The following is a 13,887-nucleotide window of genomic DNA, read 5'->3' on the forward strand; positions in this document are numbered from 1 at the left end:
GATCCCATGTTAAGCCAGCTACTTTTACTTTGTTCAGGTAGCTTCGTCGCCATGTTTGTTCGGGATGTCCCCTTTTCCTCTTTCCCTTTGGATTCCATTCTAACACTTGTCTCATGATACATTCCTCACAGTCCTTTCGCAGAATGCGGCCTGCCCATCGACATTTTCTTTTCTTAATCTGGACTTCCAGTGATTTCTGATTTGTTTTGGTCCACAAGGTTTCATTTGGCACTCTATCGTATCACTTCAGCTGGAGAACGTGTCTCAGGCATTTATTGACAAATGTCTGAATTCTCTTAGTGTTGCTCTGGACAACGTGCCACGCCTTGGAGCCACTCAGCAGCACTGATTTCACATTGGAAGTGAAAATACATAGTTTGGTTCTTGTTGAAATGGCTCTTGTACCCCAGACTGGTCGTAGTATGGCAAAAGCTTATTGCGCCTTTCTTATTCTTGCACTGATGTCCTCTTCAGTTCCCCCATCCTTGTTGATAACACTCCCCAAGTATACAAATTGATCTACCTCTTGCACTGCTTTTCCTTCAACTGTAATTTCACCTCCCTGCCTGTTGTTAATGAACATCAACTTGGTCTTCTCTTGACTAAAATTGCGGCCAGCTGTTAACTCGTTCAGCTGTTTCCTGTAGGGCATCTGTCTTATCTTGCATATGCTCTAATTTGTCTGCAAGCAAGGCTAAGTCGTCTGCAAACTCTAGATCTTCAAGTTTCCTAGTTTGAGTCCATTGGAGTCCCCTTCCTGAATCAGCATATGCTGTTTTTGTGACCCAGTCTAGGACAATCTTACCATTAATATAATCTTACTATTTTTAAATTACCCCAACTTATGAACTAGCCTGTGATGAGTGTGGCTCAGTAAGCTGTGGCACCTGCCTCTAGTAAAGAGAAAGAGGGCCACAGTGAGCCTCTGAGGCTAATACTATCCGCCAGTAGCATGAGACCCACAGACAGTAGCTGGCACTTTTTGACACAATATACGTTACCCACACTTCTCTTCATATATAAAAGCAGAAGGAACTCACATCTAAAGCACACCAGTCCTGCATCATTGAAATAACATGTGTTAATTTCATCTGTAATGTAAATGCTGCTTCCCATTCTGGTTCCATTTCAATATGTTGTCCTACTTGACGTGTAATGGGATCCATACCCTAAAAAAATCCACAAAGAATCATACAGATTAAATATGTAATTAAAAAACCCCTAGAGGTGCCAACATAAGTTTGAGTAATTACTTGTACAGTTTAAACATTCTGCTCCTTTCACAAAATTATAAAAAGGATCTGGAAAGAAATAAAAGACAACATTTTTAAAAAGGGATGTTAGATAGCAATTCATTAAATAGTTGTATAACTGCACAAAATATTATCCGTTACACAACTATTCGATAATCCATGAGGGTGGGGCCAACAGCCAGTGCACTCCCAACCCCGCTCCCGGGGAGGCCCCTGACACCCCACACTGCTGCCTCTGTATCAGAGGCAGAAGCCCCATCCACGGGGCACCTGAGCTGGCATTCCATAGATGTCTACCAGCATCCCATGGAGCAGCTTCTGTCTGCAACAAACCTGGGCCTGCCACAGACAGAAGCTGCTCCATGGCAGCCTCCCATGTGTCCCCCTCCCCCCGCTGCTGCCTCTGATAGAGGTAGAAGTGTGGGGCGGGAGGGGAAGAAAGTGGCGCGTATGAGCCAATATGCACAGGGATCTGGTTTGAAAGCCAGTTTCCTACATGTACTAGCTCCCACCTGCCCCCCTCAACCTCAGAGGTAGCAGTTCTGTCAGAGGGAAGGGGAGATGGTGCCACAGCTCCGGTATTTGTGGGGAGCCAGATTAAAAACTGGCTCCCTATGGGGCACTGGCTCCTGTTCCCCCTGCCTCTGATAAGAGGCAACAAGGGGGAGGGGAAGCATGTAGTCAATAAGATTAACTGATAAGTGTAGGTTTATCGGTTAATTGTGTACTCAACTACACGTTGACATCTGTATTAAAAAATAAAGAGGGAAAAATAGTATTAAACAATTCAGGATACAGAGGTGATAAAATACTGGATTAGACTGGTCACTAGTCTGATCTGGTATGGCAAGTCCCATTTATGATTTAGGAAGCATCTTGAATTGAAGACTAAGAGTCAAGAATTCTCTCTACAAATGTCTTTAATCAAGAGTCAAATCCTTAAAAGGAAAAACTTCTAAATACCAAATTCAGTTTGTTAAAGATATTTCTAAGGATTTTTTTTATAAGTTTATAGATAAAAATAATTTAAAATTCAAACTGACATTCTCAAACGTGGTCGGATTAGGATAGCATGCTCTCAGCAATAATGAATTTATTAAAAGTATGAACAAAAGCTAAAAATTTGAGAGGTCACTGAATACTGAAAAGAATTATTGTTATTTGGTCAAGCCTTTTGCCCTCATAGTTGACCTTACAAAAGCATAGTTAGTCTCAAAATACTGAAAAAAATAGTATAACAATGTATTAAAGGATCAAAATATTACAAAAGGGAATACCATCCTGTGTATATTTTAAAGTTCATTGGGACAAAGACTTTGTTTCCCAATATGTTTGTACAGAGCTGAGTACAATTGGTAATCCTCAAATAATTAAATATCGCCACATTAAATATAGCAAAAGCTAGATAAGACAGACTAGTCTAGCTATTCTCTCACATACAAATGTAAACTGCATCATTATCATGGCATCAAACTGGTACCCTTGTTTTAATTCTCCCCCTTTTTCTCTCCCCCCCACTTACACAGAAGGAAGTTAATGTACACTTTTACATGCACAAAGTTTAGGAACATTTGTTGTGATTCTAACAGACGTGTAATTTAATCACAATACACTGAAATCAACAGAAGATTGCAAGTACTTTGATGTAACAATTTAATTAAACAAAAAAAGTGTTTTACATCTGACAACATTCATTTTACTAAGACAGAAAATTTATGGTGTTTATTTTAAAACTGACAGATTCACATACCTGCATACACTTCAGTAACTCTAAGAAGGCATCAAAACCCTCTAGAAACTTTTGCCTCAAGTCATTTGTCCAATCAGATGGCTTGCTTATCAACACATACCTGAATCCAGTAGAAAAAAATTCGTGAGTTAGTTTTAATAATTTTTAAAGTATTCATTAATTTGATTAGTATCAAAACTCTTACTTGAGATCCAAAATAAGACTCTGAACCCGCTTGAATTTGAAAGCTTGAAGGGCAGTATATCTTTCAAACTGAAATCTGCCCTGGATGTCCCGGTGCCTTAAGTGGTCCACAAATGTTCTGATGATTGTGGTCATAAGATTTTCTTCTGTTATCAGCATTCGAGCCTTTGCCAAAGTACAATAAAGTTTCTTGTAATCAACAAACATTGCTAACCAGAGAAACAGGCTAAATTAATATTGCATCTCTGCAGGTAAAAATCTATGCCTTTTCAGCCAAACCATCTACAGTATATTGCTGGTGTTCCTCTATAATTTAACATTACTTTAAAACAGAAGTTCATAAGAGAAAATTAAAATTCATCTGCAAAACTACCTACTGCCTACTCCCTGGCTATTTCAGTAAGGTAATTAGAAACATGCTGAACTTAAGTACATAAGCAATCGTATTGAATCCAAAATGATGATTCATGTGCTTAAAAAGTCAGGCACATGCTTAATACCTTGCTGGATCACGGTCATACAAAATACATGACTACACTGCATATACAACCAATTGAATATGTTCTATAAGAGCAATTTTTAATAGTCTTTCAATTAAGTTAAGCCAATATATAAAGGCTTCAGTTGAGGAAACGTGTTAGCAAAGAACCTGGAAATGAGACAGCCTTTGGCTCTAATCTAATTGAGTTTATTTTTTAAAATATTACCTTTATGCTTCAAAAAATATTTTCTTTGTCTCAATCCTTATTGCTACAACTCTCACCTCTTTGATACTTCCTTTCAGGATTCTCTCTCTAACACTTAAAACTTTTTGAAAAAGAGATGTATTTTGGAAACATGATTAAAAACAATTTTTATTTAAGATATCTAACTAACTAACATTAATTAGATAAGATATCTAATTAACTAACATTACCTAGCTAAGTCCCGCAACCAGTACAAATAGTAGTGATGCCATTTTACAGACAAGCAAACTGAGATTAAGTGATACGGCCAAGGCAAGTCAGTGACAGAACTAGGAAGAGACCCCTGACCTCCTGAATCAAGAGGTAAGAATACATCATCAGCTGACACATCCAGGAGCTAGCAAACTGTTAAAAAGAAATCACAATTGAAATCAGTTATCCTGAAATCAGTTCCTAAATCATTTACCATGTTCTCCATACAGTCTTAGAAATGTTATCTGCCTTTAAATTGATTCTGCTTGGAAAACTTGCAACAACATTCTTTTTAGAAACAATTCTATGTAAGTCAGATTTTCTTTCCTCATTTTATTTAATTTCCAAAGCTGTTTTCATGAAGACAGAATCTCTGTTGAGTTCATCTACTCTTAAGTGTTCTTCACTTTAAACATTTTGTGATATACAAACAGACTTTGTGTGTCAGAAAAAGTTCTCGAAATTCTGTGAAAGGCAGCCATTGGTTTTTAAAAGAAAAACCGCAGCTGCTTTTGCGGAAAAACTTGCCAGCTGTCTACACTGGCCGCTTGAATTTCCGCAAGAACACTGACCATCTCATGTAAGATGGTCAATGTTTTTGCGGAAATGCTATGCTGCTCCCGTTCGGGCAAAAGCCCTCTTGCACAAATGCTTTTGTGCAAGAGGGCCAGTGTAGACAACGCAGTATTGTTTTGCGCAAAAAAGCCCCAATCGCAAAAATGGCGATCGGGGCTTTCTTGCGCAAAACCGCGTCTAGATTTTGCAGAAAAGCATCCGTGCCAATCTAGACGCTCTTTTCCGCAAATGCTTTTAACAGAAAAACTTTTCCGTTAAAAGCATTTGCGGAAAATCATGCCAGTCTAGACGTAGCCCTAGTGTAACGTGGGTCTGCCCATTTAAAAGTAAAAAAGAATGTTCTTAATTCACAGTCAAGGGGAAACTAGAGTCAGGAGAGACCTGCAAGAAGGTTCTCATGTGGAAGCACGAAGATGATGAGCTGGGGAAGCTTCACAGAATTTCATCACAGACAGAAAATGCTGTGGTGACCCTGTCTTAAGAAAAAAGTTTAAATCAAGGCCTTCCCAAAGAAGCCCATAGGCTGGAGTGAGATTGGCTGATGTCCTTAGGCACAGAGGGAGCTGTGAAGTGGAGAGAAAGACAGACTGAAAGAATATTAAATTGGAAGCCCCAAGGAAAGGAGAACTTGAAGCTAGAAAGGCAAAGGAACTGCATGTTTATTCTGTGAGTATTTCATAAATCAGATTGCATCACAGGGATTCTTATGTGAACACTTCTGACTGTGAATGGTGGAATGGAAAATCAAGAAGGAAACTGAAGTATGGCAGCTGCAGTGTCACACCAGGGAGTAGTGTGCACCAACACCACACCCTATAACACCTGGCATGGATATTTACAGACTCTTAATTTGGCATGGTCAGAAGATGAAACTATGTATTAAAATGATAATCTCTCGATATACGTTCATTATTGAAAAAAATTGAGATGTCCAAAACAAAAGAATAGATCCACATACCCATGTGCTCAGGGACATTCAGGCTGTGTCTAGACTACAAAGTTCTATCAGAAAAAGATATGCAATTTGTGAACAGCAATTTGAGTATCTTTTCCCACTTTTCTTCCAAAAGAGGCTTTCCCAACAGCTGGCCCATCTACACTGGGCTGAATGTCAGAAAAAAAGTCTCTTTTGGAACTTCCCTTCCTCCTCATAGAATAAGGTTTACAGTGATGCCGAAAAAATGCGTCTGTTTTTCAAAAAAAAAAAAAAAAAAAAAAAAAAATCAGAAAAGCAGATGCGTTCCTTGGCAGAGCTTTTCTGGAATACCTCTGGTATCCCGGAAAACCTTTGCAGTCTAGACATACCTGTAGATACAGATTCAAAACTTCGCAGCATAGGTCCAACTCCAGTTCGCAAATGTTACCTATATTTAAAAACTACTAATTAGTTTTCATGAAGTCGGCAACACAGTGATTTGCACAGGAGTACTACAAATAGTCTATAAACTCAAGATTTTAGTGCAGCTCCTAACAAATGAAACTTTCTTCCCCCATCTTTAGTACTTACAAGTGAAGGCACTGTGAATATCTGTACCGAGAGGTCAGCAATTGAGAACTCTCTGTCGTGGTCATCTTTCACATAATCACTCTGCAATCGCTCATAGTTCTATTAAGAAGGAGGCAAAAAAAGGCAAGGAGTGCCAACTATCAGTTTTAAAAAAAGGCAAACACTACTCACCAGAGTAGGTACAGTGAAGAGTTGGACAGACAGAGCAGTCACGGACACTGCTCGCTCGTGATCATCCTCCATAAAATCTGTCTGCAACTGCCGGTAATTCTAAACAACAAGGGGGAAATTCACCTCTAATCCACACTGACCTGATGTTTGCTTTAAATTCAATCTCTAGGAGGGAGTGGTACTGAACCATCATTAAGAAACAAACCTTGAACAATGGACATGACAATTTACTGGCCCATGCATAAAATCTACTCACCCATTCTAATTACCATTAAAGTGATTAGAATATCAAGAAGCTAATTAAGAGCATCTCAAAAATTAGTTATTGTAGGAAATACTATTAAGCGCAGTTGAGTTTAGGGGTCACCTTTAACTAATACTACCAACAAGAAGTAATGACGGTCTCTCAAGTAATGGGACCTTAGTAGATTGGCTGGGAAAGATAAAACATCAGAGGTGATGCATCCTGTACTAGATAGTTGTTAGTTCACCACCTGCATTAGATTGAAATAAAAAAAAAAATCTATTTTCTTGACAGGTGATAAGGTATTATGATAACTAAGTTTTTGAACTCAGAAGGAAATAAATAGTTCTTATTTAAATAGTCTCACTTATCAAAAACAATCCTAAGCAATACTCCAAACAATAGAGTATCATTACTTTTGTATGTCCTACTTGAAACTTTTTACCAGGCTGTGTTTTGAAGCATTTTCCATTTATCATAAGAAAGGTACTTACTCTTGCAAACCGGATAGCAAAGAGTTTCTTGTATTTCAAATCCATAAGTAGACTGCTCATGAATAACTGATGATACACACTTCTAGCTCCTGTTAAGAAAATATACATATTATTTTGCCATTACTGACCAGCAGATTATCATGAAAACAACTATAATGGTAACCTTGTAAATTAAGAAGAAATTCTACTCTCCTATCCCCTATTGAAGAGGGCTTTGATAACATTTAGCAATCAATAGAAAATGGTGAAGAAAACCATCAGTTTCCCCCACTCCTAAGTATTTTTTCTGTAGGGTTATTTCTTCTTCCACACATTTTTCAGCACCATTAAGGACAAAAATCAATTCTTGCAAGAAAATACAAAGAACTTAACTTTGGATTTGTCAGTTAAGAAAAAAAATAAAGAATGATTATGCTTTAAAATATATGCACGCATTATTTTTACTAATTTTCCACAGAAGTTCCGTCACTAATTCAGTTAAAAGTCCTATCTCTTGTTTTTAAAAACAACAAGTTTGAAGGTCACCTTTGATTAAAGGCCAGTAATTAAACACTTTAAATTGTTTAATGTGAACTATGAGACATCTGTTCCCCTAAAAAATAGCATAGTTCCATATAGAAATCTGAACCTTCATTCTACAGCAGGGGTGAGGAACCTCAGGCCCAGGAGCTGGATGTGGACCTTGGCCTGCCTGGATCCAGGCCCCAAGGCTCAGGGCCCGCCCCCCAGCATTGGGGAGCCTACGCTGGTGCTCCAGTCCCCTTGCTGCTCCCCGTGGGACTGAAGCACATAAAAACTACTAGGCTGAGCCACCCAGGCTCTGATGTGCAAGAGGAATGTGGGAGTATCTTTCACCTTCTCATTTGGGGGCCACAGTGAGGGTTTCCCCCCCCCCACTTCTCACTTGTATGCAGCCCCCGACTTATTTTTCTGCAGATCAGCAGCTCTTCCAAAAAAACCTCAAAAAAGTTTCCACATCAGTGTTCCCTCTAAGATTTTCCATCCATGTGCAGAGTGAGATTTGTCTTGTGAACCAATTTGTTATTAACAAATATCACGTGTGCAGGCATATTATGTATGTATGTATGTATGTATGTAAAATATTATGGAAGAAAGAATACTAAAACAAGCGATAATTAACAAGGTGCATGACTTCATATTAAATAAACATTTTAAGTCAAATAAAAATAAAATTAGTACTGCAAAATGTTCAGTAGCTAGCTTCTGTTAATAGCTCTCTCCCAGACTATCCCCCAACTGGAGTAGATGATCTCCCTTCCCGCCCTATGGGACTGTTGGCACTACACAAGTTAGGATGTGAGGAATGAAGTGCACTTGGACAGTTCTCTACCTTTTCAAAATACAACTAAAAGCCTTCAAGGTCCTATCTCTTGGATCATAAAATTTGGTTCTGGAGGACTATAATTAGAGCTCTCTTTGGCCTGTTGTGACTTAAATTAACACTTTATTTCCATCAGTTCTCTGAATAATGTATTAGAGTTAAAGGTTCATCATTTGCTCTCTAAATTCTTTATGTTTTTGTTTAAATTTACCAATTTACCTGTTTGTTCTCTTCATACTACATATGCAATAGTTTTTCCAGTCTGTACTATGCGTTAAGGATGAAATGCACCAGTGATGTGGCCATCAACCACACTCAATATTTAAGTTCAGTGTTGGAGGCCATATAGGGGAGCTATGTGCACAGTAGTCACTTTGCCAGGAGCTCTGCCCATACCACTCCCTCTGTTGCATTTGAGATCTGGCTTTGGTTTCACCTACTTGCACATTCCTACTGAACTGTTCTACCACTGACCTATGCCCTTAGTGGCTATACAATAGCAGCCAAAGTTGTATGCAGGAGCTAATTCTTCTAATAGCAGTAATTTCTGATTGGATACTGGCCTAAAGACTCCTAGAGGATGCTGCTGCAAAAAGCAGAAAAACAAGTTCAATTTGTTTTGTAAGTAATAAATTAATATATAACCTGAAATCAAATGTCACCTTATTGTAAGTTCACAGTAAAACCTTGATAATCTCAAATTGATAATATCAAATCCAAATCTCACTATCTACTTCTTTGTGAAGATTTAACAGCCAAGTATTGTGGTGAAATCGCATAATATTAAGACCTCTTTATTGTTTATAAAATACCCTTTGGTGCATCTTATTTACAATTTAAACAACTGAACATGTAAAAAATCCAAAATACTTTTTCTGCTGCAGTACTTTTGAGTTTGTGTTTTTCTGCTGACTTGCTTATTTGTAAAGCTTGCTGACTTACTACGGCTCTCCCAGTTGCCAACATTAATTAGTGAGTTCCTACTGCATAATGTGTTCTGTGTAGTATATCTACATTACTATATTTGGCAATAATAGGGACAGCAATAGTCTTAAGTGGGCTTTCTTTTTTTTAAACCGAGGAAAAATAATTTTGACCTTAAAAGAGCAACTGATGCACACGCGGCTCTGGACGCCCACCTGAGCAGCCACATCATTCACTTTGTGGTTCTGCAAGAAAGTGAGCACTGCTGCGTGGCTCTGGGAAGAAGGTGGAAGGGTTTAGAATTTGTTGTGCTCAGCCACGGAAGCACGCACCTTAGAGGGAACCCTGTTGCCCATCCCTGTTCTACAGCCCATTCACCTGAGAGAGTCCACACTAATAAACAAACTTCTGTAAAAGGGAAGGGATGGCCTCAATTTCCAAAAATCCTGATGTTTGCAGTTAAACCCACAAAATTCTGAAGAGAAGGAAAATACTTTCCTTCCCCACCTCCCTGCTCCTGACTCTGATACAGAAGCAACCACGTGGGTTGGGGGGAGAAGGGAGGCACCTCCACAGAGCCTGTGCTCCCACCTGCCGCCCCCCCCCCCCGATGCTTCCTCTATGGGAGGTAACCGGGGGGGGGGAGGGGGGGAGGCAGCTTTGGAGAAACCAACTTTCCACAGGTACTGGCTCCTGCCTCCTCCCCCGCTTACTGCCTCTGGGGAGAGGAAGGTTGCGTGTAGTCATTTGGATTAATTGATAAGCCTAGGTTTGCGGGTTAATCATTTAAATGGCTGTATACTAACATCCCTAATTTCCATTGGGAGTTCTCAGCTCAGCAGGTTTGAATGGAGTCTGCAACAATAGCTCTGCATCTTTCTTTGTCTTTCTATAGAACAAAAAAATTTTAAATTACACCATTTTGGATGAATGTGCCTCTGTCTCAGGAACTCCAAAGGAATGCATACTTATGCTGTTGTCTCTTCTCTGGGCCTTAAAGTGGCATAGCAATTTTTAGGTCAATATGTGTACAAATATCAACTTTACAGCCCTTTGAAAAGTCTGTTCTTAACAGAAAGTTCTTCTCTCTCTTCACTATACTGTAGTCAGTGGTACAAGTGGAACCCAGTACTGTGTCCAGGGTGGCAAGCAGCAATTAACAGGAAGCAGGTAAACTCTGCATGGGACTCCTCCTCCCGTCCCCATGCTCTCACTGACCCTTCTCAATGATCCACACCCCATACCTGAGGAGAGGAGTTTCTGTCCTCCTCCTGCTGTGCTGGAGACTTCAGAACCACAGCAGTGAAAGGAGAAGGTGGGGCTGCTAGGCAGTCCCATGCTGGCTGCTCCTCCAGCATGGCTCTACCACTCCAGCCCTTCCATGCAGATGTGTGTCTGGGAGCTGTACAGCAATCTCACCAGATGACAAGACTGGGGGCAGTACAGCCATGCCACAGGAGCTACCAACCTTCTTATCCTTTCTCCACTGTAGTTCCTTGGAGAGTCTTGAGGTTCAAGGCTCTTCCAAGAACCACAGAGAGGAAAGGAGCAGACCCTCCAAGCCCTGCCCTTTGACAGAGAAGCAGGACAGAGTGCAACTTGGGGTGTTACAGGCACCAGAAGAGCTGCCAGCATTCTGCTCCTTTCCCTGCTTGGAACCACAGTGAGAAAATGAACAGAAAGCTAGCAGCTCCTCTGGTATGGCTCTATCATCCTATCCCAGCCTCCGCCCCCCAGCCCTGTCTGGTCCTCCAGCAGAGCTGTTGTACAGTCAGAGGGAGACCCTGCATGGAAGGGACTGAGACTGTATAGCTACACAGGTCTTTTTGGTATGCTATACTGGCTAGAAGTATCTTGCTGGCATGGTGCACCAGACCAGACTGGATCAGACTACTCACTCTACATGCACTGCTGACTATCTTCCTGAAAGGGCCATCCCAAAATTTCACAATTCAGCATATTTCAAATTTGAGAAGAGGTAAGTAAAGCACAGTAAATTTGTAAACAGGCAATTGCTTGTACAATAGATTGCAATAAAAATTGCCTAAAACATGAACAGATATGACAAAACAAAACGGTTACCAGAGTACTTTCTGTAAGCACATACAAAGTCATTTTCATTATAAAGTTTGGTCAACTCACCTTTCCACAGTTTGGAGTCAGACAGCATTAGTTTATCCACAAGGGAAGAATTTTCACCCTCTGGTCCCTCCTGTAAACCAACCTGACACAATATTCGACGAAGGCCATCTTAACAAAAACAAAATCACAGAATAAAAATACAAAAGCTAGTTAACACTAAAATTACTTTTAGATGTGTATGTAGCATAATGGAAGTTTACATAATTTGAGTGTACATCTTTATATAGTATACTAGCTGGACTTACCTGGTGTTGTTCAGGAAACCGGAGGAACAAAATTTAGGAAAGGAGGGAACCCTGAGTCAGGGGACCCCCAGAGCCACAGACCCTGGGAGCTGATGGCTTCTGGCTCACACATGACCCTCTGAGAGCAGCAGGACCATCCTCCCCCTAAGACTGAGCAGCCAGCCCCCAAGAGAACAGTACACAGTCATGTGGCCAGTAGCAAGGGGACTTCTCTTTGCCAGGTTGGCTCAGGGATCCACCTGCCCTGCCTTGGCAAGCAAAAGCTCAAAGCTCACATCTAACCCCGATAGCTGGAACCAGACACAGAAGAGCCCCACTTGCAGAATGAACAGCAGCCAGCTGGCTTCACAGCAGTGTAATACATCGAGGGTTTAACCCAGACCCTCTGCCCTGCGCTGCAGCAGGTACACAGATTCCTTTTGCTCGGATAAGCCCAGCGAGCTGTGCAGAAAGGCTGGTTGGCTTTGGCTTCCAGAGGGGAGGAGGTGGCAGGTGGGGAGCGACCCCAGGTGGAGGGAAAGTTACACGCGGGAGGGGCGCCCCAGCTCATGCCCAGGGCGGCAGGTGCCGTGGGGGGTAGGGCGGGTGCCTGAGCCGTTGTGCACATGGGGGTGGGAGTACTGCGTGCCAGCTGGGGGGAGGGGGAAGAGAGGGTCAGTTATGTAACCTCGCAGGTAGGAGGGGGTGAGTCCCAGGAGGCTACACAGGGCAGGGCGCCCCAGTTCGCGCTCAGGCCCGCAGGTGCAGGGCGGGACCCCGATCGGGTCCAAAAGTACCTTAAAACCTTCTCCTGCATGAAAGGTTATCCCATGCAAAGTTTGGTTGTGGTAGGTCTTATAGTGTCCAAGTAATTAGCGCACAAACTTACAAACATTCTCCTTTATATATTAGATAGGGTGGTACTTGGACAGATGTGGTGGAAGAAAATCAGATTCTCTGCCTATGTGGGGCACAGGCTGGCAGTTACGGAGGTGGCGGGCAAATGATGGGGAGAAGCTGGGCGCGGTCTGTGGGGGGCACAGACTAGCAGTTAGGGAGGTGGCAGGCGAAGGATGGGGAGGAGCTGGGCGCTGTCTGTGTGGGCAGCAGGAATAGCTCAGTGGTTTGAGCATTGGCCTGCTAAACCCAGGGTTGTGAGCACTGGCCTGTTAAACCCAGGCTTGAGGGAGCCATTTAGGAATCTGGGGCAAATCTGTAAGGGATGGTACTTGGTCCTGCTGTGAGGGCAGGGGACTGGACTCAATGACCTCTCAAGGTCCCTTCCAGTTCTAGGAGATGGTAGATCTCCATATATTAATATTAATTAATGCACAGGCCAGCAGTTAGGGAGATGGCAGTGTACAAAAGAGCCGACCCTGCTCCCCCTTCCTCCTTCTGTCTCTCCCCTGCTTGTGTCTGGCCTGGTGCCGGTTTTAACCATCAATGCCTTTTTCCATGCCAGCGTTCCTGTCTGCTCTTTCCGGGTCCACCTGCACGCCGGCTAAGGCACGCACGCACTATGAGGGCAGTTCTCCACGCGCTGCCTCTGCACAAGAGCCACAGGTCCAGAACAGCAGCGGCCTGGGAGCGCACTGGCACTGACGGAGCTAGTGCAGAAGGGGGAGGAGAGTGGTGCCCCCCATCACACCCTCCTACAGTACCTTAAAACCTTCTCGTGGAGGAAAGGTTATCCCATGCAAAGGTTGCTTGCGGTAGGTCTTATAGTGTCCAAGTTATTAAAGCACAAACATACAAACATTCTCCTTTATATATTAGATTTTTAAGATCACCAGGAAAAAAATACTTGAGACCTTAAATATTTCTTCCGCTCTCTTTTGTCTAATAAGAAAGGAGTTAATTTGGAAGGTGGAGGGAACACCAGAATTGCTTGTGGGCACACTCAAAATGAATAAGGGAGAAGATTAAAGTACTGTTCCACCAGACAACAAACACTGGTTCCTACTTTCCAGTGTTTTGGTCCACAGCTTCCTAATCTCATGAACCAATTGACCATATCTTCCCTGTTCCCCTTGTACAGTCATGATTCTATTTCTTGACTCCTCTGTAAGGAGCTTAGTATGCTTTGAGCAGGATGAGCAGAAGACTCCATTGTTTGGCCTCTAATGCAGAATTTCAGCC

The 13,887-nt window shown here is 41.9% G+C and overlaps 1 protein-coding gene across 2 annotated transcripts in view; it reads right to left on the reverse strand.

The window, feature by feature from the left end:
• The window catches only part of UBR2 (ubiquitin protein ligase E3 component n-recognin 2), a 119,310-nt gene that overhangs the window by 80,687 nt on the left and 24,736 nt on the right, over nucleotides 1–13,887 (reverse strand). The window contains exons 9-14 of one of the 2 annotated variants that reach the window (XM_006122091.5): nucleotides 11,525–11,632; nucleotides 7,117–7,205; nucleotides 6,379–6,477; nucleotides 3,188–3,351; nucleotides 3,004–3,103; nucleotides 1,041–1,169 (exon numbers count right to left, since the gene is read on the reverse strand). In XM_006122091.5, the coding sequence (XP_006122153.3) occupies nucleotides 1,041–1,169; nucleotides 3,004–3,103; nucleotides 3,188–3,351; nucleotides 6,379–6,477; nucleotides 7,117–7,205; nucleotides 11,525–11,632 (689 nt within the window). Of the gene's footprint in view, nucleotides 1–1,040; nucleotides 1,170–3,003; nucleotides 3,104–3,187; nucleotides 3,352–6,207; nucleotides 6,307–6,378; nucleotides 6,478–7,116; nucleotides 7,206–11,524; nucleotides 11,633–13,887 lie in introns of both variants that reach the window. The other variant, XM_006122090.5, reaches the window with a different exon arrangement.

This window comes from Pelodiscus sinensis, chromosome 3 (genome assembly GCF_052426305.1).
Source record: "Pelodiscus sinensis isolate ZL-2025 chromosome 3, ASM5242630v1, whole genome shotgun sequence".
NCBI lineage: Eukaryota > Metazoa > Chordata > Testudines > Trionychidae > Pelodiscus > Pelodiscus sinensis.